The sequence below is a fragment of the Chiroxiphia lanceolata genome, unplaced genomic scaffold (assembly GCF_009829145.1).
Source record: "Chiroxiphia lanceolata isolate bChiLan1 unplaced genomic scaffold, bChiLan1.pri scaffold_73_arrow_ctg1, whole genome shotgun sequence".
NCBI classification, from domain to species: domain Eukaryota; kingdom Metazoa; phylum Chordata; class Aves; order Passeriformes; family Pipridae; genus Chiroxiphia; species Chiroxiphia lanceolata.
Genome location: NW_022476534.1, coordinates 12,778 through 37,424, shown reverse-complemented (window position 1 = coordinate 37,424; position 24,647 = coordinate 12,778). Strand labels below are relative to the sequence as shown.

General features: G+C 66.0%; 5 protein-coding genes across 10 annotated transcripts; all 5 read right to left on the bottom strand.

Annotated features, from left to right (window-relative positions):
* Positions 1-107: 107 nt before the first annotated feature.
* On the bottom strand, positions 108-2,867 carry ETHE1 (ETHE1 persulfide dioxygenase). 3 transcript variants are annotated; one of them, XR_004355004.1, is made up of 7 exons: positions 2,734-2,867; positions 2,303-2,447; positions 1,952-2,097; positions 1,648-1,743; positions 1,092-1,211; positions 596-712; positions 108-354 (listed from the first exon to the last, which is right to left on the bottom strand). XR_004355004.1 is itself a non-coding variant. In XM_032677633.1 (7 exons), exons 1-7 carry the CDS (start codon positions 2,824-2,826, stop codon positions 305-307), a joined length of 771 nt encoding a protein of 256 aa, XP_032533524.1. In that variant the 5' UTR covers positions 2,827-2,867; the 3' UTR covers positions 108-304. The 3 variants fall into 3 exon arrangements, 1 of the variants encoding a protein (XP_032533524.1); XR_004355005.1 differs by having other exon boundaries at positions 1,092-1,181; XM_032677633.1 differs by having other exon boundaries at positions 1,092-1,181; positions 1,614-1,743.
* A 280-nt stretch (positions 2,868-3,147) lies between these two features.
* On the bottom strand, positions 3,148-7,369 carry XRCC1 (X-ray repair cross complementing 1). The gene is made up of 19 exons (XM_032677634.1): positions 7,257-7,369; positions 7,088-7,180; positions 6,873-6,971; positions 6,568-6,720; positions 6,409-6,483; positions 6,162-6,264; positions 6,026-6,087; positions 5,851-5,874; positions 5,676-5,735; positions 5,567-5,590; positions 5,417-5,440; positions 5,233-5,256; positions 4,877-5,136; positions 4,682-4,798; positions 4,093-4,290; positions 3,941-4,020; positions 3,776-3,866; positions 3,469-3,544; positions 3,148-3,350 (listed from the first exon to the last, which is right to left on the bottom strand). The coding sequence occupies exons 1-19, from the start codon at positions 7,323-7,325 to the stop codon at positions 3,237-3,239; spliced, it is 1,746 nt and encodes a 581-aa protein (XP_032533525.1). The 5' UTR covers positions 7,326-7,369; the 3' UTR covers positions 3,148-3,236.
* A 253-nt stretch (positions 7,370-7,622) lies between these two features.
* On the bottom strand, positions 7,623-12,449 carry SMG9 (SMG9 nonsense mediated mRNA decay factor). 2 transcript variants are annotated; one of them, XM_032677629.1, is made up of 13 exons: positions 12,187-12,449; positions 11,935-12,006; positions 11,544-11,781; positions 10,875-10,972; positions 10,676-10,788; positions 9,851-9,962; positions 9,558-9,653; positions 9,385-9,470; positions 9,159-9,262; positions 8,717-8,824; positions 8,338-8,466; positions 8,100-8,241; positions 7,623-7,766 (listed from the first exon to the last, which is right to left on the bottom strand). In XM_032677629.1, the coding sequence occupies exons 1-13, from the start codon at positions 12,277-12,279 to the stop codon at positions 7,688-7,690; spliced, it is 1,470 nt and encodes a 489-aa protein (XP_032533520.1). In that variant the 5' UTR covers positions 12,280-12,449; the 3' UTR covers positions 7,623-7,687. The 2 variants fall into 2 exon arrangements, with proteins under 2 accessions (XP_032533520.1, XP_032533521.1); XM_032677630.1 differs by having other exon boundaries at positions 11,544-11,778.
* Positions 12,450-12,680: 231 nt separating this feature from the next.
* PPP2R1A (protein phosphatase 2 scaffold subunit Aalpha) lies at positions 12,681-19,487 on the bottom strand. Of its 2 annotated transcripts, XM_032677628.1 has the most exons (15): positions 19,360-19,487; positions 18,610-18,700; positions 18,355-18,455; positions 17,664-17,896; positions 17,081-17,228; positions 16,382-16,537; positions 16,148-16,262; positions 15,852-15,922; positions 15,495-15,629; positions 14,925-15,098; positions 14,660-14,720; positions 14,383-14,537; positions 13,592-13,734; positions 13,251-13,342; positions 12,695-12,888 (listed from the first exon to the last, which is right to left on the bottom strand). In XM_032677628.1, exons 1-15 carry the CDS (start codon positions 19,435-19,437, stop codon positions 12,872-12,874), a joined length of 1,770 nt encoding a protein of 589 aa, XP_032533519.1. In that variant the 5' UTR covers positions 19,438-19,487; the 3' UTR covers positions 12,695-12,871. The 2 variants fall into 2 exon arrangements, with proteins under 2 accessions (XP_032533518.1, XP_032533519.1); XM_032677627.1 differs by having other exon boundaries at positions 12,681-12,888; positions 16,382-17,228.
* Positions 19,488-20,091: 604 nt separating this feature from the next.
* Positions 20,092-24,185, bottom strand: ETFB (electron transfer flavoprotein subunit beta). Of its 2 annotated transcripts, XM_032677632.1 has the most exons (6): positions 24,056-24,183; positions 23,488-23,646; positions 22,632-22,784; positions 21,835-21,897; positions 20,891-21,049; positions 20,092-20,450 (listed from the first exon to the last, which is right to left on the bottom strand). In XM_032677632.1, the coding sequence occupies exons 1-6, from the start codon at positions 24,110-24,112 to the stop codon at positions 20,277-20,279; spliced, it is 765 nt and encodes a 254-aa protein (XP_032533523.1). In that variant the 5' UTR covers positions 24,113-24,183; the 3' UTR covers positions 20,092-20,276. The 2 variants fall into 2 exon arrangements, 1 of the variants encoding a protein (XP_032533523.1); XR_004355003.1 differs by having other exon boundaries at positions 20,891-21,897; positions 24,056-24,185.
* Between the last annotated feature and the right edge of the window lie 462 nt (positions 24,186-24,647).

Sequence of the window (24,647 nt, the reverse complement as noted above, 5' to 3'; positions counted from 1 at the left end):
CCCCAACAGCCTCGTGCTGGTCTCAGACCTCCCAGATCCACATTTCGGGGCTACAGAGACCCCAAATCCCCCACTTTGGGGCCCCCCCAGATCCCCCCACGACCTTGTTCTGGATCAACGCCTTTATTTGGGGGAAAGGGGTGTGGCCATTGAAGGGGTGGGGCCGGCTCTGAGGAGGCGTGGTCACATCTGGAGATGGGTGTGGTCCAGCCACGAGAGGCGGGGCTTCTTTCGAGGGGCGTGGTTCCGTCCAAGGAGTGTGGCTTTGTCCTGGTGGGTGTGGCCAGGCCAAAAGGGGGCGGGGCTAAGGCTCGTCCTGGATCCCGCAGCGGAGATTGGCGGGAACGGCCACGTCTGGGGGGGAAAGGGGGTTATGGGGGGTCCCGGGGGGGTTATGGGGGGTCCCGGGGGGGTTATGGGGGGTCCCGGGGGGTCCCAGGGGTCGGGGGGGATCACGGGGGGTCCCAAGGGTCCGGGGGTCCTGGGGCTTGAGGGGGTTACGCAAGGTCACGGGGGGTCACAAGGGTTAGGGGGGTTCCCAGGGGGTCCTGGGGGGTCCCAGGGGGGTCCCAGGGTTTCCCTGGGGGTGTCTCACCGATGAGGCGGGGCCGGGGCAGGTTCAGCCCCTCCATCAGTGTCACGAACTCGTCGGGGCTCAGCGTCAGGCGGGGGTTGAGCCGCCGCTCCTCCCCCACCGTGGACATCGTGTGGCCTTGGGGGGGGGATGGTGGAGAGGGGGGTCAGGACCCCCCTGACCCCCACCGGGACCCCCCAGACCCATAAGTGACCCCCCAGTGCCCCCCACCCACACCATGAGCCCTTAAAGACCATCCCCCACCCTTCCAGTGCCCCCCTAGGGCCTTAAAGACCCCCCAAATCCCCCCAAACCGCCCCCCAGACCACAAAACAGCCCCGAAAGTGTTCCCCAGTCCCTTAAAGTCCCCCCAAAATACCCTGACCCCCCAACGTGCCCCCCAAATACCCCCCCCAAACCACCCCCCAGTGCTCCCAACCCCTTAAAGACCCTCCCAACACCCCTAACACCCCCCAAACACCCCCTCAGCCACGAAAAGCCCCCCCGGTGCCCCCACCCCTGTAGTCGTGCCCGGGGTAGATGCGGCAGCTCTCGGGGAGGGTGAAGATCCTCTCGTGCACCGAGCGGTGCAGGGTGCGGGGGCAGCCTGCGGGGGGCGCCAGGGAGCGGGGGGCAACTGTCACCATGGCAACGGGGCAGGGCATCACCCCTCCCACTATCACCATGGTAATGGGTACATCCCAGTCCCTCCAAGCACCATCCCCAGTACACACCAGTGCCTTTCCTATCCCCTCCCAGCGCTCCCTCAATCCCCTCCCAGTCCCTCCCATCCCCTCCCAATCCCCTCCCAGTCCCTCCCAGTCCCCTCCCAGTCCCTCCCAATCCCTCCCATCCCCTCCCAGTCCCCTCCCAGTCCCTCCCAATCCCCTCCCAGTCCCTCCCATCCCCTCCCAGTCCCCTCCCAGTCCCTCCCAATCCCCTCCCAGTCCCTCCCAGTCCCCTCCCAGTCCCTCCCATCCCCTCCCAATCCCCTCCCAGTCCCTCCCATCCCCTCCCCTTCCCCGGTCCCAGCTCGGACCCCCCTGGAAGTCGGTCCTGCCGCAGCCCCGCACCAGCAGCGCGTCCCCCGTGAAGGCCATCGAGTCATCGTCCAGCACCAGGGTGACACAGCCGGGGGTGTGGCCGGGGGTGGCGACCACCCGCAGGGCCTGGGGGGCCAAAATATCCCATCGGGGGGACCCTCAAATTCCCCTGGGACCCCAAAACCCGCCCCAGGGACCCCAAAATCCCCCCTCATTGAGCAGCAGGTCCACCCTGGCCCCGCTGGCCCTGGAGACAACCCTGTGACCCCCCCAGTGGGTGCCCCCGTCCCCAGTGGGTGACACTGCCCCCTCCCCTGTGCCCCCCCGGTCTCACAAAGTCCCCGAAGGTGATGCGGTCGCCGTCGCTGAGCAGCAGGTCGGCCCTGGCCCCGCTGGCCCTGGAGATGACGCTGCGGCCGCCGAGGGCCCGGACCAGGGACCCCGAGCCCGTCACGTGGTCGGCGTGGCAGTGGGTGTTCACTGGGGGGGACACGGGCGTGGCTTTATGGGTATGTCCCCATGGGTGTGTCCCCATGGGTGTGTCTCCATGGGTGTGTCCCTGGGCATGTCCCCATGGGCGTGTCCCTGTGGACATGTCCCCGTGGGCGTGTCCCCGTGGGTGTGCTGCAATGGGCGCATCCCCCGGTGTGTCCCCGGGTGTGTCCCCGTGGGCGTGTCCCCGTACCTGCGTAGCGCAGGTTGAGCCGCAGCTCCCGCAGCAGCTGCAGGTCCCGGGGCACCGTTTCCAGCACGGGGTCGATGATCACGGTGTCGCCCGAGGCCCCGTCGGCCAGGACGTAGGTGTAGGTGCAGGAGGAGGACTCGAACAGCTGTGCCCAGAAACGGATCACCCCAAATCCCTCAGAACCTCCAAGCCCCCCCCTGAAACCCTCAAATCCCTCAAAGCCCCCCCCAGAGTATCAGACATCCCAAAACTCCCCAAGACCCCCCCCGAAAGCCCTCAGATCTCCCCTAAACCCCCCCAGGGTATCCACCTGCCCCCTGTAACCTTTGCCCCTTCCTTGACCCTTGACCCCAACGGGCCCAGTGACACTCGCCCCCCCGTTCTCCCTCATTTCAGAGTCTTCCCCTCCCTCAAATCCCCCTGCCCCCCACCTGCCGCATCAGCAGCTGCCGCCCCTGTCGGGGCCCTGTCGCGAGCCCGCGGCCTATCCCGACAGCGGCGGCGGGGACCCTCCGAAGCAACATGGCGGCTGGTGGGGCCCACCCGTGGGAAGTGACCGCTTTAAGAGCCGGGAGGGGCGGGGCCTAAAGCGGGGACGGCACTTAAAGGGGCAACGGCTCCGGAGAGGGGTCGTCATTAAAGGGGTAACGGCCTTAAAACGGCAATGGTTCCTAATGGGACAACGTTTAAAGGGGCGATGTCAGTGGGGTCCTCTGTAAAAGGGGCAATACATGTAGTGGGGCCCTCCTTAAAGGGGCAACACCTGAAATTAGTGGGGCCTGCTTCTTCGGGGAGGCGTGTCCCACATAAGCCACCCCCACTGACGACACACCACCAGGTTTTTTTACCCAAAACCACTTTAATTCCCCTCGGGGTGGGGCGGGAGAAGGTTGGGAAGTGGGGCAGGGGCTGTGATGACATCACCCAGATGACATCACGCACGGGGTCCAACAGCGAAGGGTGCGGCCGGCAGGGGGCGCTGCCGCTCCCCGCACAGCTCCAGCCAATGGGGACGCACGAAGGTCAGCGAGGGGCGGAGCTCCAGTGCCTGGGAGCAGGGCCAGGGGTTCAGAGGGGTGGAGCCAAGGGAAGGCTCCACCCCCACCCAGTGGCCACACCCACCTCCTCAAAAGTCCCGCCCACCCCAAGGTCCCCCCAGGACCCACCTCCTCGAGGGCGGGGTCCCAGTCCTGGGCAGTCACCACGTGGGTCACTGAGTCGTCCAGGGAGGGGGACAGGGTGCTGTGTGGAGCAGTGCGGACCAGTAGGGACCAGTACGGACCAGTACTGACCCACAGAGACCCCTTTAAACCTTCCCCATCACTACAAACCAGTATCACTCTAACAGACCCTCCCAATTTCCCCCAATTCCCCCTCAGTGCCCCCCAAACCCTTCCAGCACCTCCCAGTGCCCCCCAAACCCCCCCAGTGCCCCCCAAACCCCCCCAGTCCCCCCAGTGCCCCCAGCCTGACCCCCCGAAGGCGATGACGAGCCGTCTCAGCCGCCGTCCCTCCCCCTCCGGGAAGTCCCCGTGCAGGAAGAAAGTTTTGTCCTCAAAAAAGTCTGTGGGGGGAGGGGCAGGGTCAGAAACTGGGGAGTCCTGGGGGTGTGGGAGGGGCGGGGGGCGGGGCACCCACCAGGCAGGGGGGGGATGGTCTCCTCGGCCCCCTCCCCCTCCTCGCTGTTCTCCTCGGTGGAGCCTCCGTAGGGGTCGTCCCTGGGGTGGGGGAGGGATCAGGGGGGCGTGGCCATTTTGACCCCACCCCTTCCCCACCCCCAATAAACTCACTCCTCCGATTGGCTGTCGCTGTCACCTGACTCAGGGGGCGTGGCTGGGGCTGTGGCAGGTGGTGGAGGGGCAGGAGGTGGCCCCGCCCCTTTTTTTGCGTTGGGGGATGGGCGGGGCTGTGGAGGGGGCGGGGTGTCCTCAGGCTCCTCCTTCTCCTCCTCCTCACTGCCCGAGGAGGCGGAGCCGTCCAGGAGGTACCTGAGGAGGGAGGGGCAGGGAGACCACGCCCATCGTGGGTGTGTCCTCCCAATGGGCGTGTCCCCCTAGGTACAGGTGTGTCCCTCTTGGTGTGTCCCCCCAGGTACAGGTGTGTCCCTGCCCCCAGGTGTGTCCCCCCCATACAGGTGTGTCCCCCAGGTGTGTCCCTGTCCCCAGGTGTGTCCCCCCCATACAGGTGTGTGTCCCCTCATACAGGTGTGCCCCTGTCCCCAGGTGTGTCCCCCAGGTGTGTCCCATGGTACAGGTGTGTCCCCCAGGTATGTCCCCCCCTATACAGGTGTGCCCCCAGGTGTGTCCCCTGGTACAGGCGTGTCCCCCCAGGTGTGCCCCTGTCCCCAGGTGTCCCCAGGTGTCCCCAGGTGTCCCTTACGGGCCGCAGGGCAGTCTCCTCTGCTCCCTCTGGCAGTCCCAGACCCAGTCGGGCCCCACCACGACCCCCCCGAGCTGCCGGGCCCGGGCGGCCTTGGGGGTCCTGGGGAAGGCGCACCTGTGGGGAGGGGAGGGGTCAGGGGGGTCACCTGGGGGGTCACCTGGGGGGCTCAGGGGGCACAGGGGGGTCCCTTACACCAGGTGGGTGCTGTCGGGGGTCCAGTCGGGCCGGTACTGGGCCCCCAAGGCCACGGCGGCCGCGCGGATCTGCCCCCGCAGGGGGTTCTGGAACCCGCTCAGCACCAGCACCACCCCCCCCAGCACCGGACCCCCGGGGCTCTGGGGGGGCCCGGGGGGGGCTCGGGGGGTCCCCGAGGCCCGGGGGGACCGGGGGGGCTTGGGCTGCTTGGGGGGGGTGGTGCCGTTGGTGCTGGGAGGGGGGCGGCGCTTGGGGGGCTGCGGGAGAGAAAGGGGGGTTAGGGGGGGCTTGGGGAGTTTGGGGGTCCCCCTGTATTTGGGGGTCCCCTCGGGGGGGTTTTGGGGGGTCCTTACCTTGGGGGAGGAGCCTGCACCAGCCTGGAAGGATGTTTAGGAGGAGTTGGGGGCCCCAGAATAAATTTGGGGGGTCCCAGGGAGGGCTCAAGGGGGTCCCCATGGGGCTTAGGGGGGTCCTGTGGGGGCTGGGGGTCCCCCTGTATTTGGGGGTCCCCTCGGGGGGGTTTTGGGGGGTCCTTACCTTGGGGGAGGAGCCTGTACCGGCCTGGAAGGATGTTTAGGAGGAGTTGGGGGGCCCAGAATGAATTTGGGGGGTCCCAGGGAGGGGTTTCAGCCCCCCCTGAGTTTGGGGGTCCCCTCAGGGGGTTTTTTTGGGGGTGGGGGTCCTTACCTTGGGGGCGGAGCCTGCACCAGCCTGGAAGGATGTTTAGGAGGAGTTGGGGAACCCCTGAGTTCGGGGGTCCCCTCAGGGGGGTTTTCTCAGGGGTGGGGGGTCTTACCTTGGGGGTGGAGCCTGCGCTGGCCTGGAGGGAGATTTTGGAAGAACTGGAGAGTCCCCCCTGTGTTTGGGGGGCCCAGAGAGGTTTATGGGGGTCCCAGAGTGGGTCTGGGGGGGTTTTCAGCCCCCCCCGAGTTTGGGGGTCCCCTTGGGGGGGTTTTGGGCGGGGTCCTTACCTTGGGGGTGGAGCCTGCGCTGGCCTGGAAGGAGATTTAAAAGTTGGGGGGACTCCTGAGTTTGAGGGTTCCCTCAGGGGGGATATGGGGGTCCTAGGGTGGGGCTGGGGGGTTTTCAGCCCCCCCTGAGTTTGGGGGTCCCCTCAGGGGGTTTTTTTTGGGGTGGGGTCCTTACCTGGAGGGCAGCGACGGCGTAACTGGGGCCGGGGGGGTCCTTTGGGGGGTCCTTTGGGGGGTCTGGGGGGGCAGGAGAGGGGTCAGAGGGGTCCTGGGGGGTCCCAGGGGGGTTTGGGGGATACGGGGGGGGTTACCTGTGCTGGGGGAGGGGCGCTGGTAGAACAGGGCCCCGGGGGGGCGGCGGGGGGGGCTCCCTGCCCCCTCCCCCCGCAGCACGAAGGGGCCCAAGCGCCGAACCTGGGGGGGCACAGCGGGGGTTGGGACCCCAAAATCACACCCAGACCCCCAAAATTCCCCCCCAGACCGCCCATACTCCACCACAGATCCCCAGAATCACCCCTGGACCTGGGAATTTTGGGGGGTCACTTTGGGTTCACTCACAGGTGTCTCAGGTGGGGTCTCGTTTTCCTCGGGAGCCGCGAAAACCCGGATGAAGGAGAGACCGAAGGGGCGGCTCTGGGGGGGGACACAGGTGAGTTTGACCCCCCAGGTGTGTTTTACCCCCCCCCGGGTGTGTCTCACCCCCCAGGGGTGTCTCACCTGGCAGTAGGGCTGGCTCAGCACCACCTTCAGCCGGTCCCAGGTGTGTTTGGCCCCCACCAGGTGCTCGGGCCCGAAGAGCCGAACCCGCCTGGGCCCCGTCCCCGCCCGGCTCTCGCTGGGGGACATCAGGGCTGAGGAGGGGAGCAGCACCTGCACAGGTGAGACAGGGACAGGGGAGACATCAGGGCTGAGGAGGGGAGCAGCATCTGCACAGGTGAGACAGGGGAGGGCAGGGAAGGGTCAGGGGTTACAGGTGAGGCTCAGGAGCCCCAGGTGAGGGTCAGGACGGACTCAGGACTCACCTGGAAGTCCCCCCCGGCCGAGGACCCCCCGAGCACTTCCACGAAAGCGGCTCCGTCATTCCCGATGTGCAGGGAGTTGATGGGACGGGACCCCCCGAGCTGAGGGAGAGACCACGGTGAGACCCCTGGGAGACCCCCAGTCCCCCCCAGCACCACGCTGAGCTGCTTCTCAGTCCCTCCCAGTATCTCCCAGTCACCCCAGTGCCCCCAGTCACCTCCAGCACCACGCTGAGCTGTTTCTCCCCGGCCGCCGCCCCCCTCCATTTCCCCCCGCCGTCGGGGTCCAGCAGGTTCTGCGCCGGGTGCCGCTGCGGGGACACGCGGAGAGGGTCAGCGCGGGACCCCCAGAGCCTCCCCGGCCCCCCAAAGCCCCCCAGGCCCCACCGGGTCCTCGCTGGACACGGACACGACCCTCGTGAAGGGGATTTCGGGCATCGCCCCCTTCGCCGCCATTCACCGGAAACCGCCTCAAGGTTCCCTCATGGAGCCGCTCTGCGCCGCCGCCCCCCCACTCTATGGTAGCGGCACCGTATCGTGGTTACTGCGCATGCGCTGGAGGACCCCCCGGCCACACGGGTCCTCCAAGGGCGGGGGGGTTTCCCGCTCTTTTTTTCGCGCCCTTTGTTGAGGGGCGAAGCTGTGAGGGGAAAGGGGAGGAGGGACGACCGGGGAAGTAATTAAGGGATAAAAAAGGGGTTGGGGTAATTAAGGGTCGAGCGTTAATTAATTAAGATGCAAACGAGGCATTTCGGGGGTTTCCAGGGGGTTTATTGATGCCCTGACCCCCCTCCCACTCCATGCCAGTCCATCCCAGTTCAGCCCAGTAACCGCCCATACTCGGCCAGGGCTGACGATTTCTTCACCCCGTCCCAGATCCGGGCAGCGTAGTGGAACCTGCACAGGTACGGACCAGTACGGACCAGTACAGACCAGCACTGGTCAGACACGCCTTCCCAGTCCCAGTTGCCTCAATCCCCCTCCCAGTCCCTCTCAGTTCATCCCAGTGCCTCCCAAACCTCCGTTCCAGTATCTCCCAGTATCTCCCAGTGTCTCCCCAAACCCCTCCCAGTCCCCTCCCAGTGCCCCCAGCCCTCTCCCAGTCCTTCCCAAACCCCTTCCCAGTCCCTCCCAGTCCTCCCCAATCCCCTTCCAGTGCCCCCAATCCCCTCCCAGTGCCCCCAGCCCTCTCCCAGTCCTTCCCAAACCCCCCCAGCCCCCCAGTCTGACCAGTTGCGCTCGGTGAGCAGGCTGTGGGATAACTGGGACCGCGCCGCCGCCAGGACTCTCCCCCGGAGCCGGGCCAGGAGCCCCCCGAGTCCCCCCCGGCCCCGGAACGGGGGCAGGGCCGGGAACAGGGCCCCCCCTCCGCCTGGGGGGACACGCTGGGGTTACTGGGAGGGACTGCAAGGGGTCTGGGGGGATCTCTGGTCCGTACTGGCCCATACTGGCCCATACTGGTCCGTACCTGCCCGCGGGGGGGGGTCGTCGCCCTCGTCCTCCAGAGGGGGCAGCAGGAACAGGTTCACCTCGGCCTCGGGGGGGCCTGGGGGGGCCCCCAAACCCCCCGGGAGCAGCTCCCGCATCGACAGGGACCCTGGGGGACCCCAAACCCCCCAAAAAACCACCTCAGAGACCCCCAAACCCCCCAAAACCACCTCAGGGACCCCAAAAACCTCCAAAATCCCTCCAGAAACACCCCAGGGACCCCAAGAGTCCCCCTGGGACCCTCAAAAATCCCCAAGGACCCCCAAACCCCTGCAAAAAGCCCCCACAGGACCCCTCAAAACCCTCCAAAGCCCCTCCAACCCCCCCCGACCACCCTAGGACCCCCAAATCCCCCCTACCCCGGTACTTGAGCCGTGAGTGGGCCATGAGTCGCCCCAAAACTTGCTGCATCTGCCCCAGCCGGCGGGGGGAGAAACAGTCGGGGGGGGCCCGAGTCTGCACAAACACTGGGGCAAAAAACAGGGGTTATGGGGCAAAAAATAGGGAGGAGGGGGGGAATTTGGGAAAAATGGGGCTGGAATTGGGGGTTATGGGGCTGGGGAGGGGGTTTAGGGGTGGCTGTGGGCCCGGGATCTGTGGGGCAGGATCCATGGGGCAGGGTCCATGGGGCAGGGTCCATGGGGCAGATCTGTGGGGCAGGATCTCTGGGGCAGGATCCATAGGGCAGGGTCCATGGGGCAGATCTCTGGGGCAGGATTCATAGGGCAGGATCCATGGGGCTGGGATCCATGGGGCTGGGATCCATGGGGCAGATCCGTGGGGCAGATCCGTGGGACTCACCCAGGTGTGGGTAATACTCCGAGGGCTCCTCGGCCCCGGCCCCGCTCGAGTCATGGCTCGGGGAGGGCGTCGGGGGCTTCACCATCTCGGCCGTTTGCAGGAACCTGGGGGCAAACGGGGCAGTTTGGGGGCGTTTGGGGACAGTCTGGGGACAGTTCTCGGTCAGGCCTTAGGGCAGGTTTGAGGGGAGTTCTGGGGGGGTTTGGGGTGGGGTTTGGGGCCCCACCTGTAGAGCCCCAGGTCGGTGAACCAGTCCTGCACCAGCAGCACCACGTGGCACACGGTGAACAGGAAGGCAGCGATCTGTAGCGACTGGTGAATATTCATGAGCACAATTAGCATACCTGTCCCTCATTAGCATGCCGGGCCCCTCCCACCCCCGTGGCCCCGCCCCCTCACCTGTGTCTCCACGTACGCGTGGGGCAGCGCGAACTCCGGGGGCAACTTCCGGTCATTATTGATCAGGTGGTCCAGGTGGGCAGGGCTAAGGATGGGCTGGGGGCGGGGCCAAGAGGGGTGGGGTCAGTGGGAGAGACCACGCCCTCCCATATGGTAATGAGGGGCAAGGGGAAAAGAGGGGAGTGAACTGGGGGAATTACGGTAATGGGGGGTAATTATGGTAAATGGGCAATTGCAATAATTGGGGTAATTACAGTAATCGGTAGAAAATACTGTTAATTAGCGCTAATTACCTGGGTGTCCAGGAACAGCACCCGCTCCTGGGTGACGAACAGGTCGATGCCCCCGGTCTGGGCCCCGCCCCGTTCCCGCAGCTCGGGGGGCTGCGGCCGGAACACGAACGACCTGGGGGGAAACCAGTGAGACCCTCCCAGTGCATCCCAGTGCATCCCAGTGCCCCCCCAGGAGCCCAGAACCCCCTCCCAGTGCATCCCAGTGCATCCCAGTGCCCCCCCAGGAACACAGAACCCCCTCCCAGTGCATCCCAGCCCCTCCCAGTGCATCCCAGTGCACCACAGGAACCCAGAACCCCCTCCCAGTGCATCCCAGTGCATCCCAGTGCATCCCAGTGCCCTCCCAGAAGCCCAGAACCCCCTCCCAGCCTCTCCCAGTGCATCCCAGCCCCTCCCAGTGCATCCCAGTGCACCACAGGAACCCAGAACCCCCTCCCAGCCCCTCCCAGTGCACCACAGGAACCCAGAACCCCCTCCCAGCCCCTCCCAGTGCACCACAGGAACCCAGAACCCCCTCCCAGCCCCTCCCAGTGCACCCCAGTGCCCCCTCAGGAACCCAGAACCCCCTCCCAGTGCATCCCAGTGCCCCCCCAGAAGACCAGAACCCCCTCCCAGCCTCTCCCAGTGCATCCCAGTGCCCCCCCAGGAGCCCCTAACACCCTCCCAGTCCCTCCCAGTCCCTCCCAGTGCCCCCCCAGGAGCCCAGAACCCCCTCCCAGTGCATCCCAGTGCCCCCCCAGGAGCCCAGAACCCCCTCCCAGTGCATCCCAGTGCCCCCCCAGGAGCCCACAGCCCCCTCCCAGCCCCTCCCAGTGCCCTCAGTACCGCGGGTCCTCCTCGGGCTGGTTCCCGGCCAGCAGTGACAGCACCGTGGACTTGCCCGTCCCCTGCAGCCCCAGGGCCCCGACTACAAGCACGTCCGTCTGCTCCATGAGGAACTGGGAGCACTGGGAGTCACTGGGAGGGGTCTGGGACACCCCCACACCCCTCCCCACCCGCTCCCGGACCCCCCGTCCCCCCCCACCTCGAGGGCGCTGTCGCACCAGTTCATCTGCTCGTCCACCAGTTTGATACTGGTTTTCATCTTCTCAGGCGCCGCCAGCCGGGCCTGGGCCTGGGCCGCTGGGAGGGGGCGGGGCCAGACAGGTGGGGCCACACCCCCTTTGGGGGGACACACCCCCAATCCCAAACCCCTCCCCCTCCCTTTACCTGAACTCCCCACAGGTACCAGTCCAAGGTTTTAGCCCCGCCCACTTCAGTCTGACCCCACCCACAAGCGATGACCACGCCCATCACCATTACCTGTGCCCCCAAAACCTTAAACCCCGCCCCCTCCCTCTGTCCAACCCCCCTGAGCTCAGTCCCCTCCCTTGGCTCCACCCACAACTCTAAACCACGCCCACACCTAGACACACCCACCACCTTTAACCACGCCCCTCCAGCCCCACCCCCTTAGCCCCACCCAGGACCCCAAGCCACGTCCAAAAACATTTAGCCACACCCACAACCTTTAACTCCTCCCCTCCTGCCCCACCCACTCCTTAACCCTGCCCCCAAACCATTGCCCCTCCCACAACTGACCCCGCCCCTTCATTTACATACCACAACCACTCCCTCGTTGACACCGCCCCCTCATTTACACACCCTAGCCCCTCCCCCTTTAGCCCCTCCCCCTTTTGAGCCCCCCACTCACGGTCGGGTGCCCCCGGGGGGGGGAGGCCCCTCCCGTGCAGTTGGTACATGGGCTGGGTGGGGCGGGGTCCCTCCCTCTCGGGGGGCGGGGGCTGCACCGGCCCCTCCCCCTGCGAGGCCCCACCCCCTGGGAGGCCCCGCCCCTCTTCACCCCGCGCCTTCATCAGCACGATGGGCGGTGCTGGTGCAGGAGGGGGCGGGGCCTGCAGTGGTCCTGCCTTCTGGGTGGGTGGAGCCTGCTGGGGACACACCCACCCCAAAATGATGACATCAGAGCGTGTAACTCCCTCCCAGTCCTTCCCAGTTCCCTCCCATTGCCCCCGTATAAGGTCATAATGCCCTCCCAGTCCCTCCCAGTGCCCCCCAGTCCCTCCCAGTGCCCCCCCGCTCACCCGTTCTCCGGGGGGCTTCGCCAGGATGATCGGGGTCTTCTGGGGAGGTCCCGGGGGCTCCTCCCCCACCTCCTGAGGGGGGGAAACGGGGTCAGTGGGGTCATGCCCTTGGCTCAGGCCACACCCACCGCGAGCTAACCACGCCCACACCGCTATAACACCGCCCACAAAGCTCAAGACAGGCCCCGCCCAAAGAGCGAAGCCACGCCCTCTCCCACCCTGCACCTGCCAATCATCCTAAGCCCCGCCCACCCGTCTCTCGGCCCCGCCTCCTTCCGGCTCCTTCTCGCGGTTCCAGCACCGCCTGCGCGCGGCGGGGGCGGGGCTTTGCCCCGAGTCCGACATCCGGGAACCCGCGGGGTGTCTGAGGGGGCTCTAGGGGCGCCCGGGAGGTCCCGGGGGGTCCCGGATCCCCTCGGGGGGGTCCCCAAACGTCCCGGGGGGTCTCTGTTCCCCCACGGGGGTCCCGGAGCTTTTCCCGCCTCTCGCCGGGTCCCGGCTCCGGCGCGGGGAGGCGTGGCCACGCGAGGGGGAACTGCGCGTGCGCCGATAGGGGACGTGGTCCTATGATTGACGCCCAGCGGAGGGGGCGTGGCCATCACAAACCACACCCTCACAGGATTTAAAGGGCCAGGCGCCCCTTTTTTTTCCAGGGGGGTGCTCCCCGCACCACCTGATGCGATTTTTCGTCCTCTCTCCCCCAAATATCCCCTTCTGTCGTCCCTCCCCAAAAATAAACTGCAAGAGACCCTCGTTGTGGTTTTTATTAACGGCGAAATAACCAGTAATTAATTAATTAACAGCTTGGGAAAGGGGGGGAAGGGGAGGTGGGGACACAGTGACACCCCCGGGGGGGGGAGGGGACACCGAAAGGAGTGGGGGTGACACCGGGGGGGGGTCACAGCGCCGGTCACATGCGGGGGGAGTCCCGGGGGGGTCAGGCCAAGGCCAGCACTGGGGGAGGGAAGGGGGGGGGACAGGGAGGTCACAGGGCGACCTCGGTGTCCCCAAGTGCCACCAGAGCCCACCTCGTGTCCCCCCACGATGTCCCAACACCCTCCAATGTCCCAACACCCCCCCAAGGTCTCTCCTGTTCCCCCCCACGGTGTCCCCCACACCCTCCCCTGATGTCCCCACCCCAGTCAGTGCCCCTCCCAGAGCCCCCCCTCAATGTCCCCCTGATGTCCCCAAGTCACCCCGTGTCCCCCCAGGTGTCCCCAGGTGTGCCCCATGTGCCCCCGAGTCCCCCCAGGTGTGTCCCATGTCCCCCCAGGTGTATCTCATGTCCCCCCAAGTGTCCCCCAGGTGTCCCTCACCTGTCAGTGCCTCCTGTGCGAAATACTTGACGTCGACGTCCTGGTCCTGCGTCAACTTCTCCAGCACCGGCTTCACTTCCGTCTGCAGCGTCCTGGGACAGGTGGGACACGTGTGTACAGGTGTGTTCAGGTACGTACAGGTGTGTACAGGCATGCAGAGATGCTACAGGTGCACACAGGTGCACACAGGTGTGTACAGGTGTGCCCAGGTACCCGCTGTCCAGGATGGGCCCGATGTACTGGTGTGTACAGGCGTGCAGTGATCTGTACACGTGTGTACAGGTGTGTACAGGTGTTATAGGTGCACACAGGTGTGCACAGGTGTGCCCAGGTGCCCTTACCCGCTGTCCAGGATGGGCCCGATGCGCTGCAGCGACTTGGCCACGTTGAACCTCACGTTGGCCACGGCGTCGGCCGCCATGCGCAGCACCGTGGGCAGCATCTGCTGCGTGGTCACCTCCTGCCCACACACCTCGGACAGCACCTGGGGGACAGGTGAGACACACCTGAGACACCTGGGACACACCTGGGACACGCCCACAGAGCCCCGAACCCGCCCCCCCAGCATCTGCTGCGTGGTCACCTCCCACCCACACAACCTGCCCAGGTGTGCCCAGGTGCTCCCCAGACCCCCCAGATGCCCCCCAATGCCCCTCAGGTGTGCCCAGGTGTCCCCCAGGTGTGCTCAGGTGCCCCCCAGGTGTGCCCAGGTGTCCCCAGCCCCCCCAGGTGTGCCCAGGTGCCCCCCATACCCCCCCAGATGCCCCCCAATGCCCCTCAGGTGTGCCCAGGTGCCCCCCAGGTGTACCCAGGTGTCCCTCATGTGCCCCCAGCCCCCCCAGGTGTGCCCAGGTGCCCCCCATACCCCCCCCAGATGCCCCCCAATGCCCCTCAGGTGTGCCCAGGTGTCCCTCATGTGCCCCCAGCCCCCCCAGGTGTGCCCAGGTGCCCCCCATACCCCCCCAGATGCCCCCCAATGCCCCTCAGGTGTGCCCAGGTGTCCCCCAGGTGTGCCCAGGTGCCCCCCATACCCCCCCAGACGCCCCCCAATGCCCCTCAGGTGTGCCCAGGTGCCCCCCAGGTGTGCCCAGGTGCCCCCCAGCCCCCCCCAGGTGCCCCCCCAGGCTCTCACGTTGATGCAGAAGAGCGTGGTCATGCGGTGCAGGTAGTTGGGGTCGGCGGCCATGGCCAACACCTTGGGCACGATGGTGCCCTGGGCCCAGGTGTGCCCGAACCGCTCCACCAGCTTGCGCAGGTTACTGGTGGCGGCCTCACGGATGGCATACACTGCGGGACCAGTATGGACCAGTGAGGACCAGTACGGGCCAGTAACACCACCCCCAGGGGGTCCCATAACCCCACCAGGGCCCCCAGTAACCCCCCAGTAACCCCCCAGTAGCTCCCAGTACCGTGATCCACCAGCCAGGCCATGCAGAGCGAGTTCAGCTTCTCATCGAAGAACTCCACGCCCTGGGGGGGGGGGAGAGACCAATATGGACCAGTATGAACCAGTACAGACCACTATAAACCACTGTATGATACTATGACAGTCCTCCCAGTCCCTCCCAGTGCTCCCAGTCTCACCAGTTGGCCGGCCAGCAGCGGCATGTACTCGATGATGGCCAGGCCACCCCTCCCAGTGTTCCCAGTCCCTCCCAGTGCTCCCAGTCTCACCAGTTGCCCGGCCAGCAGCGGCATGTACTCGATGATGGCCAGGCGCACCCTCCACTTGGCGTCCTCGGCCAGCTCCACGATGGCGGGCAGCAGGGACTGGGACAGCTGCCGGATCCCGATCACCTCGTTCACGCAGTCCAGGTTGGAGATGATGTTCAGCCGCACCTCGGGGCACTGGGACACACCGGGGGTCACTGGGGGGCTCTGGGAGGGGCGGACCCCTGCATGGGGGCACTGGGAGGGACTGGGGGGGGTTACTGGGAGCAGGTGGCAGCGGGTGGCACCTCCCCAGGTGAGTCCCAGGTGCCCCCAGGTGTGTCACCTCATCCTTGAGCTGTGCAGGAACAGGGGCAGCAGGTGCCCCCCATGTCCCCCATGTGTCCCCAGGTGCCCTCAGGTGTGCCCAGGTGCCCCCACATGTGTCCCAGGTGCCCTCCATGTCCCCCAGGTGTCCCCAGGTGCTCCCAGGTGTGTCACCTCGTCCTTGAGCTGTGCCAGGAACAGGGGTAGCAGGTGCCCCCCGTGTCCCCCATGTCCCCCACGTCCCCCAGGTGTCCCCAGGTGTGTCACCTCGTCCTTGAGCTGTGCCAGGAACAGGGGCAGCAGGTGCTCCACCGTGTTGTCCTTGCCCAGGATCGGGGACAGCCCCATGATCACCGAGGCCAGCGCCGACTTCACGTGCTGGTTGGCGTCAGACACCAGCTCCTGGGATGGGGGGGACAGGTGAGCACAGGTGGGACAGGGGGGGACAGGGGGGACAGGTAGGGACACACTGACACCCAAGGGCACCCTCATGGGCCCTGAGGCCACCAGGAAGTGCCATAAAGTGTCCCCAGGTGTGTCCCCAGGCATCCCAGGTGCCCCCAGTTGTGTCCCCAGGTGCCCCCAGGTGTGTCCCCAGGTGTCCCAGGTGTCCCAGTGCCTCACCTTGATGCAGGGCAGGATCTGGCCCATGATCACGGCCTCGCGACAGTCTGGGGACAGGTTCTCACAGAACTCTGGGGACACAGAGGGGACATTTTGGGGGCATCAGAGGGGTTTGGAGACATTTAGAAGTGTGATGAGGATTTGGGCACATTCAGAGATGGCGACACACGGATTTGGGGCCGTTTTGGGGTGGTGACAGGTGGATTTGATGACACGGGGGGTGGTGACAGATGGATTTGGGGACATTTTGGGGTGGTGACACACGGCTTTGGGGCCGTGCCGGGGTCCCTGCTGACCTTTGACCTTGTGTGAGGCCGCCGCCCGCACCTCGGCCTCGCAGTCCTTCATCAGGCTCTGGAAGGCGCCCACCAGGTCGGTCTTGGTGATCTCGGGCCCCACCGCGCGCTGGAGCTGCGGGGACACGGTGCCACTGTCCCCATGTGTCCCCGAGGGTCCCCGAGGGGTCCCTGCACAAACATCCCCCCAAACCCCCCCCAAATCCCCCCAGACCCCCCCGGGGGTGCCCCCACCTCGGTGAATTTGTCGGCCACCATGTACCGCACGCGCCAGGACTTGTCCTCGGCCGCCTGGCGCAGGGTGGGCATCACCAGCCCCTCCAGCTCCTCCTGCGGCAGCAGCTGCGCGATGCTCACACAGGCCTCGACCGCCAGCAGGCGCACGGAGTCCTGCGGGCACGGGGGACAGGTGGGGCAGGGGAGGGACAGGTGACCCCCAGGTACCCGTATGTGCCCACAGCTGCCCCCCCCAGGTACCTGTACGTGGCCACAGCTGCCCCCAGGTACTTGCAGGTACCCACAGGTGCCTCCCAGGTGTGCCCAGGTATCCCTGAGGTACCCACAGCAACCCCCAGGTGTGCCCAGGTATCCCTGAGGTACCCACAGTGCCCCCCAGGTGTGCCCAGGTGTGCCCAGGTGTGCCTGAGGTACCCACAGGTGCCCCCAGGTGTGCCCAGGTGTCCCTGAGGTACCCACAGCACCCCCCAGATGTACCCAGGTGTCCCTGAGGTACCCACAGCGCCCCCCAGATGTGCCCAGGTGTGCCTGAGGTACCCACAGGTGCCCCCAGGTGTGCCCAGGTGTGCCTGAGGTACCCACAGGTGCCCCCAGGTGTGCCCAGGTGTGCCTAAGGTACCCACATGTGCCCCCAGGTGTGCCCAGGTGTCCCTGAGGTACCCACAGCGCCCCCCAGGTGTGCCCAGGTGTGCCCACCTGCTCGTCGGAGGCCAGGTTGGAGAACATGGGGATGATCTCGCTCTTGACGTGCTCCAGCTCCAGTACCTTGGCGAACTCGCCCAGCTTGGAGGCGGCGGCGCGGCGCACCATGGGCGTGTCGTCCGAGCACAGGTTCCGGAAGTACCTGCGGCCAGGGGGGGACAGGTGTGCCCAGGTGTGCCCAGGTGAGCCCAGGGTTGGGTTGGTACCCCCGGGTTGGGTCGGTGACCCCAGGGTTGGGTTGGTACCCCCAGGGTTGGGTTGGTGACCCCAGAGTTGGGTTGGTGACCCCAGGGTTGGGTTGGTACCCCCCAGGGTTGGGTTGGTGACCCCAGGGTTGGGTCGGTGACCCCAGAGTTGGGTTGGGGACCCCAGGGTTGGGTTGGTGACCCCCAGGGTTGGGTTGGTACCCCCAGGGTTGGGTTGGTGACCCCAGGGTTGGGTTGGTGACCCTAGAGTTGGGTTGGTACCCCCAGGGTTGGGTTGGTGACCCCAGGGTTGGGTTGGTACCCCCAGGGTTGGGTTGGTGACCCCCAGGGTTGGGTCAGTGACCGCCGGCGGGGTCGGCCCCGGCACTCACTGGCGCAGCTCGGCCTTGACGGGGCTGGACACGCGGGGGTAGCAGACGCTGAAGAGGCCGCAGGCCGAGGTGCGCGACGTGAACCAGTCGCCCCCCGCCAGGCGCTTCACCAGCGGCACGAAGTGCCCCTCGAGGTCGGGGGGCGAGTGCTCGTGGGACACGGCCCGCAGGGACTCCACCGCCTTGTCCCGCACCACCGTCTCCTCCACCGTGGCCAGGCTCTCCAGGGGGGGCTGCGGGCACAGCGGGGTGGGACCGTCACCGAGGGGTGTCCCGTGTGCCCGGGGAGCCCAGGAACCACCCTGGGGAGCCCAGGAACCACCCAAACCACCCCAGGGTCCCTCGTGTGCCTGGGGACCACCCAAACCACCCTGGGGAGCACCCAAACCACCCCAGGGTCCCTCGTGCCCAGGGACCACCCAAACCACCCCACGGAGCCCAAGGTCCACCCAAACCACCCCGGGGTCACTCGTGTCCCCAAAGGCCACCCAAACCACCCCATGAGCCAAATGTCCCCACAAACCACCCTGGGGTCCTGAGCGTCCCAAGTGTCACCCTACAAGTGTTTTTGGGGTATTTCGGGGTGTTTTTCCTAAGAGCAGGTAGTGCATGAACTGAGTGCGTTCTAGGTGTGGTTTTGGGGCGGTCTGGGGTGTTTCTGAGGTTATTTTGGGTGGTTTTGGGGTCCTACCAGCAGGCAGTGCACAAACTCAGGTCCCCCCACGAGGGCAGTGAAGGTCCCGAGCTGCTCCGCGAGCGCCAAGAGCACCTCGTCCTCATCATAGATTGTGTCTGTAACCAATAACCAATCAATTAATCAATCACGCCTCCTGAACAGTCAGTCAGCCCAAGTCCCACCCACTCCCATCCAATGCTGGGTTTGGGGGGCTTTGGGCCCGGTTTAGGGGGGTTTTTGGCCCCCCCCCAGCCCCGGGGGTCCCCGTACCGGTGAGGAAGGGCAGGAGCTCACTGCGGGTCCTCTCCACCCCCAGCGCCAGCGCGATGGTCGAGAGCTTCTTGATGCTGTTGAGCCGCAGCTGGGGGGGGGAAAAGGGTCAGGAAACTGCCCCCCCCGGGTAATTATAGGCTCCCCAGGGGTCAAAATACCCTCTCAGCAGTAACTGAAGCACCCCCTGGGGTAATTAAAACATTCCAGGGGTAATTAAAGCCCCCCACTGGGAACATCCCCAAGGCCATCCAGCCAATCAGGAGCCTTGTCTCACGGCCCCACAGCGCCACTGCTGAGAGGAGCACCTCCATTGGCTCCGCTTCACCCCGCCCACGCAGCTTGCCAGTCAATGGGTGGCCGCCGCCGCCTCGGCCTCGCACTCCCATTTGCCAACGTAGGGCGGAGGCGGGGTCACCAGGCGCTGCCCCGCAGCCAGGGGGCGCCACGCTGGGGAGGGGGATTCCAGGCCAATCAGAACGCGCGTAACACAATTAAAGGGGCCCAGCACCCAATGAGAGCGCGCCATGCATCCCATCACCATGAAGGCGAGACACCCCCTCGTTCCTCAGATGTAACGTCGCTCCCCATTGGCCCGTGCCTGGGGGGGGGAGGCCTCTGTAGCCAATCAGAATGGCCGTCTCAGACGAGCGACGGCGGGAGGGCCCCGCGGCCGCGGAGGGACCGCGAATATCGCGACAGGGCCCCGGCTATCGCTACAGGGACCTCGGATATACCAGGGAGCGGTACCTGCACGTCCTCGTTGCGGAGCTCGTCGATGAGGACGGCGATGGGGTACAGCGAGTCATCTCCGTCCGCCGCCGCCATCTTGGCCGCCGCCCCGGCTCTGAGGGGCCGCACGGGGCCGCCCGCGCCGCTGCTGCAGGGCCCGACCGCCGCTCATTGGCTGGAGCCCCCGCAGGGCCCGCCCTCCGCGTGTTCCTATTGGTTCGCGCTCCTGACTGTCAGCGCGAGCTCCACCGCCTGTAGACGGCTCGCCCCGTGATTGGGTGGCGGGGGCGGAGCCTGACGTTGCTCGGCAACAGGGCGGGGCCAGGGCGGGACTGAGACGAATTGGGACAAACTGGGACCGGAGTGGAACAAACTGGGACACACTGGGATAAATTGGGATGGACTGGGGTAAACCGGGACCGGACTGAGATAAACTGGGGCAGACTGGGATAAACTGGGATTGACAGGGATAAACTGGGACAAATTGGGATGAACTGGGACAAATTGGGATGAACTGGGACAAATTGGGATGGTCTGTGTCAAATTTGACCAAATTGGGACCAGACCAGGACAAACTGGGACGGGACTGGACAAACGAGGATGCTCTGGGGACAAACTGGCCCCCACTGGGATCCCCCAAGTGCCAAACTGGTCCATACTGGTCCCACCCCCCAAAAAACCAATAAAAAGGGAACAAATGGTTCTATATCTGACCCACCCTCAGGCCACACTGCCATAGACACAATGACATCGAGCAGCCACGCCTTTATTTGGGGGAAGTAGAAGGCACTGGGGGGCCTGGGCTGACAGTGGGGGGGTCCTGGGGGGCACTAGGCAGGGATGGGGGGGCACTGGCCCAGGCTGGAAGGCACTGGGGGTTACTGGGGGGGTTCCTGGAGGGCACTGGTCCATACTGGTCCGTCCTGGTTTCCCCCTCAGATGCGACCGCAGCTCCGCAGCTTCTCCACCAGGGCCGGGACATTTTCCACCTTCTCCCCTCCTGCCCGGGCCGGGGGCTCCTGAACCTGCAGCACCCGGAGCCGGGGGGGCCCCGCGGGGACCCCCAAATCCGCAGCCGGGATCACCTCCAGGGGCTTCTTCTTGGCTTTCTGGGGGGCACATGGAGTCAGACCCCAAACCCCCCTAAATCACCCAAATCCACCCCAAACACCCCCAAATCGACCCCTAAAACCCCCAGAATCCACCCCTAAAACCCCCAAAATCCACCCCAAACACCCCCAAATCTACCCCTAAAACCCCCCAAACACCCCCAAATCACCCCCAACCCCCCACAAAGGGATCCAGGAGATGGGACCCCCCAATTCTCCCCCATTCCTCCCCCCCAAAAAAGGGATGTGGGGGTAGGAGGGATCCCCAAATTCTCCCAAAGGGGACCCAGGGGTTTGGGGGACACCCAAAAAGGGGGGGGACACCCAGGTCTACCCAGTCAATGGGGGGTTTGAGGGGGGTCCCAGGATTCCGGGGGTGTTCCCAGGATTGTGGGGGGGGGGTCCCCTGGCTCGGGGGGGGTTGGGGGTGCCCCGCTCACCATGATGTTGGGCAGGGTGGCGTAACGGGGCTCGTTGAGCCGCAGATCCGCCGTGAGAACGGCCGGGAGGCGCAACCGCAGCGTCTCCAGCCCCGCGTCCACCTCCCGCTCCACCCGCACGGAGCCGCCTTCCAGCTGGACACGGGAGGCGAAGGTGCCCTGGGGACAGAGGGGACTGGGATGGACTGGGAACGTCCCAGTGCGGGGTGGGACCACCCACAATGGAGTGGGGGAATCCCAGTATGAAATTAGGGCATCACAGTAAGGAGTGCGAGCATCCCAGTATGGGCTTGGATTGCCCCAGTAAGGGCTGGGAGCCCTTCCCAGTGTGAAAGGGCCGCTCCCAGTACCAACTGAGCACCCTCCCAGTACAAACTGAGGCGTTCCCAGCATAAACTGCCCCCCCCCCGCGCAGAAACCGCCGCAAAGGACCATGGGATTTATCCCCCTCCGGCCGCACACCCCCAGCATCCCGTCATGCCCCGCGCGCTGCGATGATCTCTATGGTCGATCTCTATGGTCGATGCCGCGGGGGATGCCGGGATAGCCGCACACCCCCAGTGTCCCTTCACGCCCCGCGCACTGCGATGATCTCTATGGTCGATCTCTATGGTCGGTGCCGCGGGGGATGCCGGGATAGCCGCACACCCCCACTGTCCCGTCATGCCCCGCGCACTGCGATGATCTCTATGGTCGATCTCTATGGTCGGTGCCGCGGGGGATGCCGGGATAGCCGCACACCCCCACTGTCCCGTCATGCCCCGCGCACTGCGATGATCTCTATGGTCGATCTCTATGGTCCGCGCCGCGGCGGATGCCGGGATAGCCGCACACCCCCAGTGTCCCACCATGCCCCGCGCACTGCGATGATCTCTATGGTCGATCTCTATGGTCGATGCCGCGATAGCCGCACACCCCCAGTGTCCCGTCGTGCCCCGCGGTACCTGCGGCCAGTCCAACATGGCGGCGAGGAGCTGCCCCGTTTGGTTACAGTCGTCATCGATGGCCTGGGGGGGGACAGGGGGGTCCTATGGGGGCTATAGGGGACCCACCACACCCCCCGGGCCACAGGGACCCTCCCGGGGCTCTGGGGGTCCACAGGGGCCTATATGGGGTGCACAGGTGTCTATAGGAGGGTCCGTAAGGGTCCGTGAGAGCCCATAGGGGATCTATGGGGGGTCTCACTGTTTGCCCCGCAGCACCAGCAGGGTCTATAGGGGTCTATAGGGGGTCTGTACGGGTCTATAACGATCTATAGGGGTGTCTTTAGGATTCCTGGGGGTCTATAAGGGTCTATAGGGGTCTATAGGGTCTCTGCTTCCTCAGCAGCACCAGCTGTGATTTCAGGGTTCTGCAGGGGCTCTATAGGGGTCTATGAGGGTCTATAGGGGTGTCTGTAGGAACCAGTGGGGGTCCCTGGGGGTCTATAAGGGTGTCCATAGGGCCCTATAGGGTCTCACCTGCTTGCCCAGCAGCACCAGCTGGGGTTTCAGGGGGCCTATAGAGGATCTGTAGGGGTCTATAAGGGTGTATAGGGGTGTTCCAGGGGGTCTATAAGGGTCCATAGGGGTCTATAGGGGTGTCCATAGGACCCTATAGGGTCTCACCTGCTTGCCCAGCAGCACCAGCTGTGGCTTCAAGGAGTCTATAGGAAGTCTAGAGGGGACCTATGCGGGGTCTACAGGGATCTATAGAGGTCTATAGGTCTCTATAGAGTCTATAGGTGTTTAGAGGGTCTCACCTGCTTGCCCAGCAGCACCAGCTGGGGCTGGATCTTCCCCACCAGCCCGGCCAGGGCCTTGGCCACCTCGAGGGGCCCCAGGGCCACCCCCTCCCCCACCTCGGCCAGCACTGCCCGGTCAGCCCCGACGGCGAGAGCCGTGCGGAGGGTCTCCTGGGGGGACAAGGGGGGTCAAAAACACCCCAAAACCCCCCCAAACACCCCCACAGGGTCTCCTGGGAGGACAAGAGGGGGTCAAAACCACCCCAAAACTCCCCCAAACCCCCCACAGGGTCTCCTGGGGGGACAAGAGGGGGTCAAAAACAGCCCCAAACACCCCCACAGGATCTCCTGGGGGGGTAAAGGGGGTCAGAAACCCCCCCAAACCTCCCCAAACACTCCCATAAGGTCTCCTGGGGGGGAAAAGGGGGGTCCAAAACACCCCCAAACACCCTCACAGGGTCTCCTGGGGGAGTAAAGGGGGGTCAAAAATACCCCCAGGGACCCCCAAACACCCCCCCCCCCCAAACACACCCACAGAGTCTCCTGGGGGGCCAAAAGGGAGGGTCGGGGGGGTCCAACCCCCCCCAGAACACACCAAAACACACCCCAAGGACCCTAAAGCCCCCCTAGGACACACCAACCCCCCCGAGAACACACCAAAACACACCCCAAGGACCACCCCCCCCAGGACACCCTAAGCCCCTCCAGAGACCCCAACACCTCCCCCAGGACACCCCAACACCCCCCCCCAGGACACCCCAACACCCCCCCCAGGTCACCCCAACGTCCCCAAATCCCCCCCGGGGGGTCCCAGGGGTGCAGGGCAGGGAGGGTCCCCGCGAGTTTGGGGTGCCCCGGCTGTGTCCCCACGCACCTGGCTGGCCTTGGTGCCCACGGTGGCCACGACGACCTCGGCGGCCGCGCCGCCCTCGCGGAGCCGCACGGCCTCTTCCAGGGCGATCTCGCAGAAGGGGTTCAGCGAGTGCTTCACCCCCTGCGTCTGCACCGACCCCCCCCCGGGGGCCACGCGCACCTGGGGGGGCACCGGTCACTAGGGGGGGGGGGCTCGGGGGGGTCCGAACAGCCCCGCCCGACCTCCCACGGGGGGTTCTGGGGGGTCCCGGGGGGTTCTGGGGGGTCTCGGGGGGTCCCGGGGGGTCCTGGGGGCCGGACCCGCCCCCGACCGAAAAGCAGGGCAGGGTTTGGGGGGTGGGCGCGTCCCGGGGAGGCACCGGGGGGGTCTCAGGTGTGTCGGGGCGGAGGGAGGGGGGCGGAGTCCCGAGGGTTTGGGGGTCCCCAGGTAACCCCCCAGGTGTGACCCCTCCCCGCCATTCGGGTTCCGGGCGGTCTCGGGGGTTTGGGGGGTCTCGGGAGTCCCGGGGGGGTCCCAGGGGAGGTTGGGGTGGTCTCGGAGGGGTCCGGGGGGTCTCAGGTGCCCCCACCTTGACGGCGAAGTCGATGACCCGCTTCACACCCACGAGCACGCGCAGCGCCGCCATTGCTGAGGCCACGCCCACCCCGCCCGGGCCACGCCCCTTTCCCCGCAAAGCCGCGCCCACTTCGCGGCGCGAACGCCACTCACGCCCCGCCCTCCGGTCACGCCCACTCCAAAAGGACACGCCCCTGACGTCGTTACGCATCGTGGGCGTGGCCGTCGCGTCACGTGACAGGGGAGTTCGGCGCTCTCGGGGGGGTTTTGGGGGGATTTTTGGGTGGTTTGGGGACTCTCAGCCCGTTTTTGGGGGTTTGGGGACTCTCAGCCCGTTTTTGGGGGGTTTGGGACTCTCAGCCCGTTTTTAGGGGGTCTCCGCCCACCCGGAACCCCCCAAATCCCCGGACTTCCCCCGGACGCCTGTGGGGGGGTTCTGGGGGCTCCTGGGGGAGTTTTGGGGGATCTTCGGGGCTTTGGGGGGGTCCTGGGGAGTTTTTTTCCTGGGAGGGCAAAGGGGGTCAAAAACACCCCCAGGGATCCCCAAACACCCCCATAGGGTCTCCTGGGGGAGTAAGGAGGGGGTCAAAACCACCCCCAAACAC

Bases quoted from the DNA above. Each gene is read 5' to 3' on its own strand.
- ETHE1 (XM_032677633.1), bottom strand. From the start codon at position 2,826: ATGTTGCTTCGGAGGGTCCCCGCCGCCGCTGTCGGGATAGGCCGCGGG. The intron at 1,182-1,613 runs GTCCGAGCTGGG...CGCCCCCCGCAG, and splicing joins CAGGACCGACTTCCAGGGGG to GCTGCCCCCGCACCCTGCAC. The intron at 713-1,091 runs GTGGGGGCACCG...CCCCCCCCCAAG, and splicing joins CCCCGGGCACGACTACAGGG to GCCACACGATGTCCACGGTG.
- PPP2R1A (XM_032677627.1), bottom strand. From the start codon at position 19,437: ATGGCGGCGGCGGACGGAGATGACTCGCTGTACCCCATCGCCGTCCTC. The intron at 18,456-18,609 runs GTACGGGGACCC...TATTGGTTACAG, and splicing joins GCTCCTGCCCTTCCTCACCG to ACACAATCTATGATGAGGAC. The intron at 14,721-14,924 runs GTGAGACTGGGA...CCCCCCCCCCAG, and splicing joins CGCTGCTGGCCGGGCAACTG to GGCGTGGAGTTCTTCGATGA.
- XRCC1 (XM_032677634.1), bottom strand. From the start codon at position 7,325: ATGGCGGCGAAGGGGGCGATGCCCGAAATCCCCTTCACGAGGGTCGTG. The intron at 5,875-6,025 runs GTAAGGACCCCA...ATCTCCTTCCAG, and splicing joins ACGCCGTCGCTGCCCTCCAG to GCCAGCGCAGGCTCCACCCC. The intron at 4,021-4,092 runs GTGAGTTTATTG...CCCCCACCCCAG, and splicing joins AGCGACAGCCAATCGGAGGA to GGACGACCCCTACGGAGGCT.
- ETFB (XM_032677632.1), bottom strand. From the start codon at position 24,112: ATGGCGGCGCTGCGCGTGCTCGTGGGTGTGAAGCGGGTCATCGACTTC. The intron at 22,785-23,487 runs GTGCGTGGGGAC...TTGTCCCCCCAG, and splicing joins TGGGCACCAAGGCCAGCCAG to GAGACCCTCCGCACGGCTCT. The intron at 21,050-21,834 runs GTACCGCGGGGC...CTCTGTCCCCAG, and splicing joins CCATGTTGGACTGGCCGCAG to GGCACCTTCGCCTCCCGTGT.
- SMG9 (XM_032677629.1), bottom strand. From the start codon at position 12,279: ATGTCGGACTCGGGGCAAAGCCCCGCCCCCGCCGCGCGCAGGCGGTGC. The intron at 9,654-9,850 runs GTAATTAGCGCT...CCCCGCCCCCAG, and splicing joins TGCTGTTCCTGGACACCCAG to CCCATCCTTAGCCCTGCCCA. The intron at 7,767-8,099 runs GTCAGACTGGGG...GTACCTGTGCAG, and splicing joins CTGCTCACCGAGCGCAACTG to GTTCCACTACGCTGCCCGGA.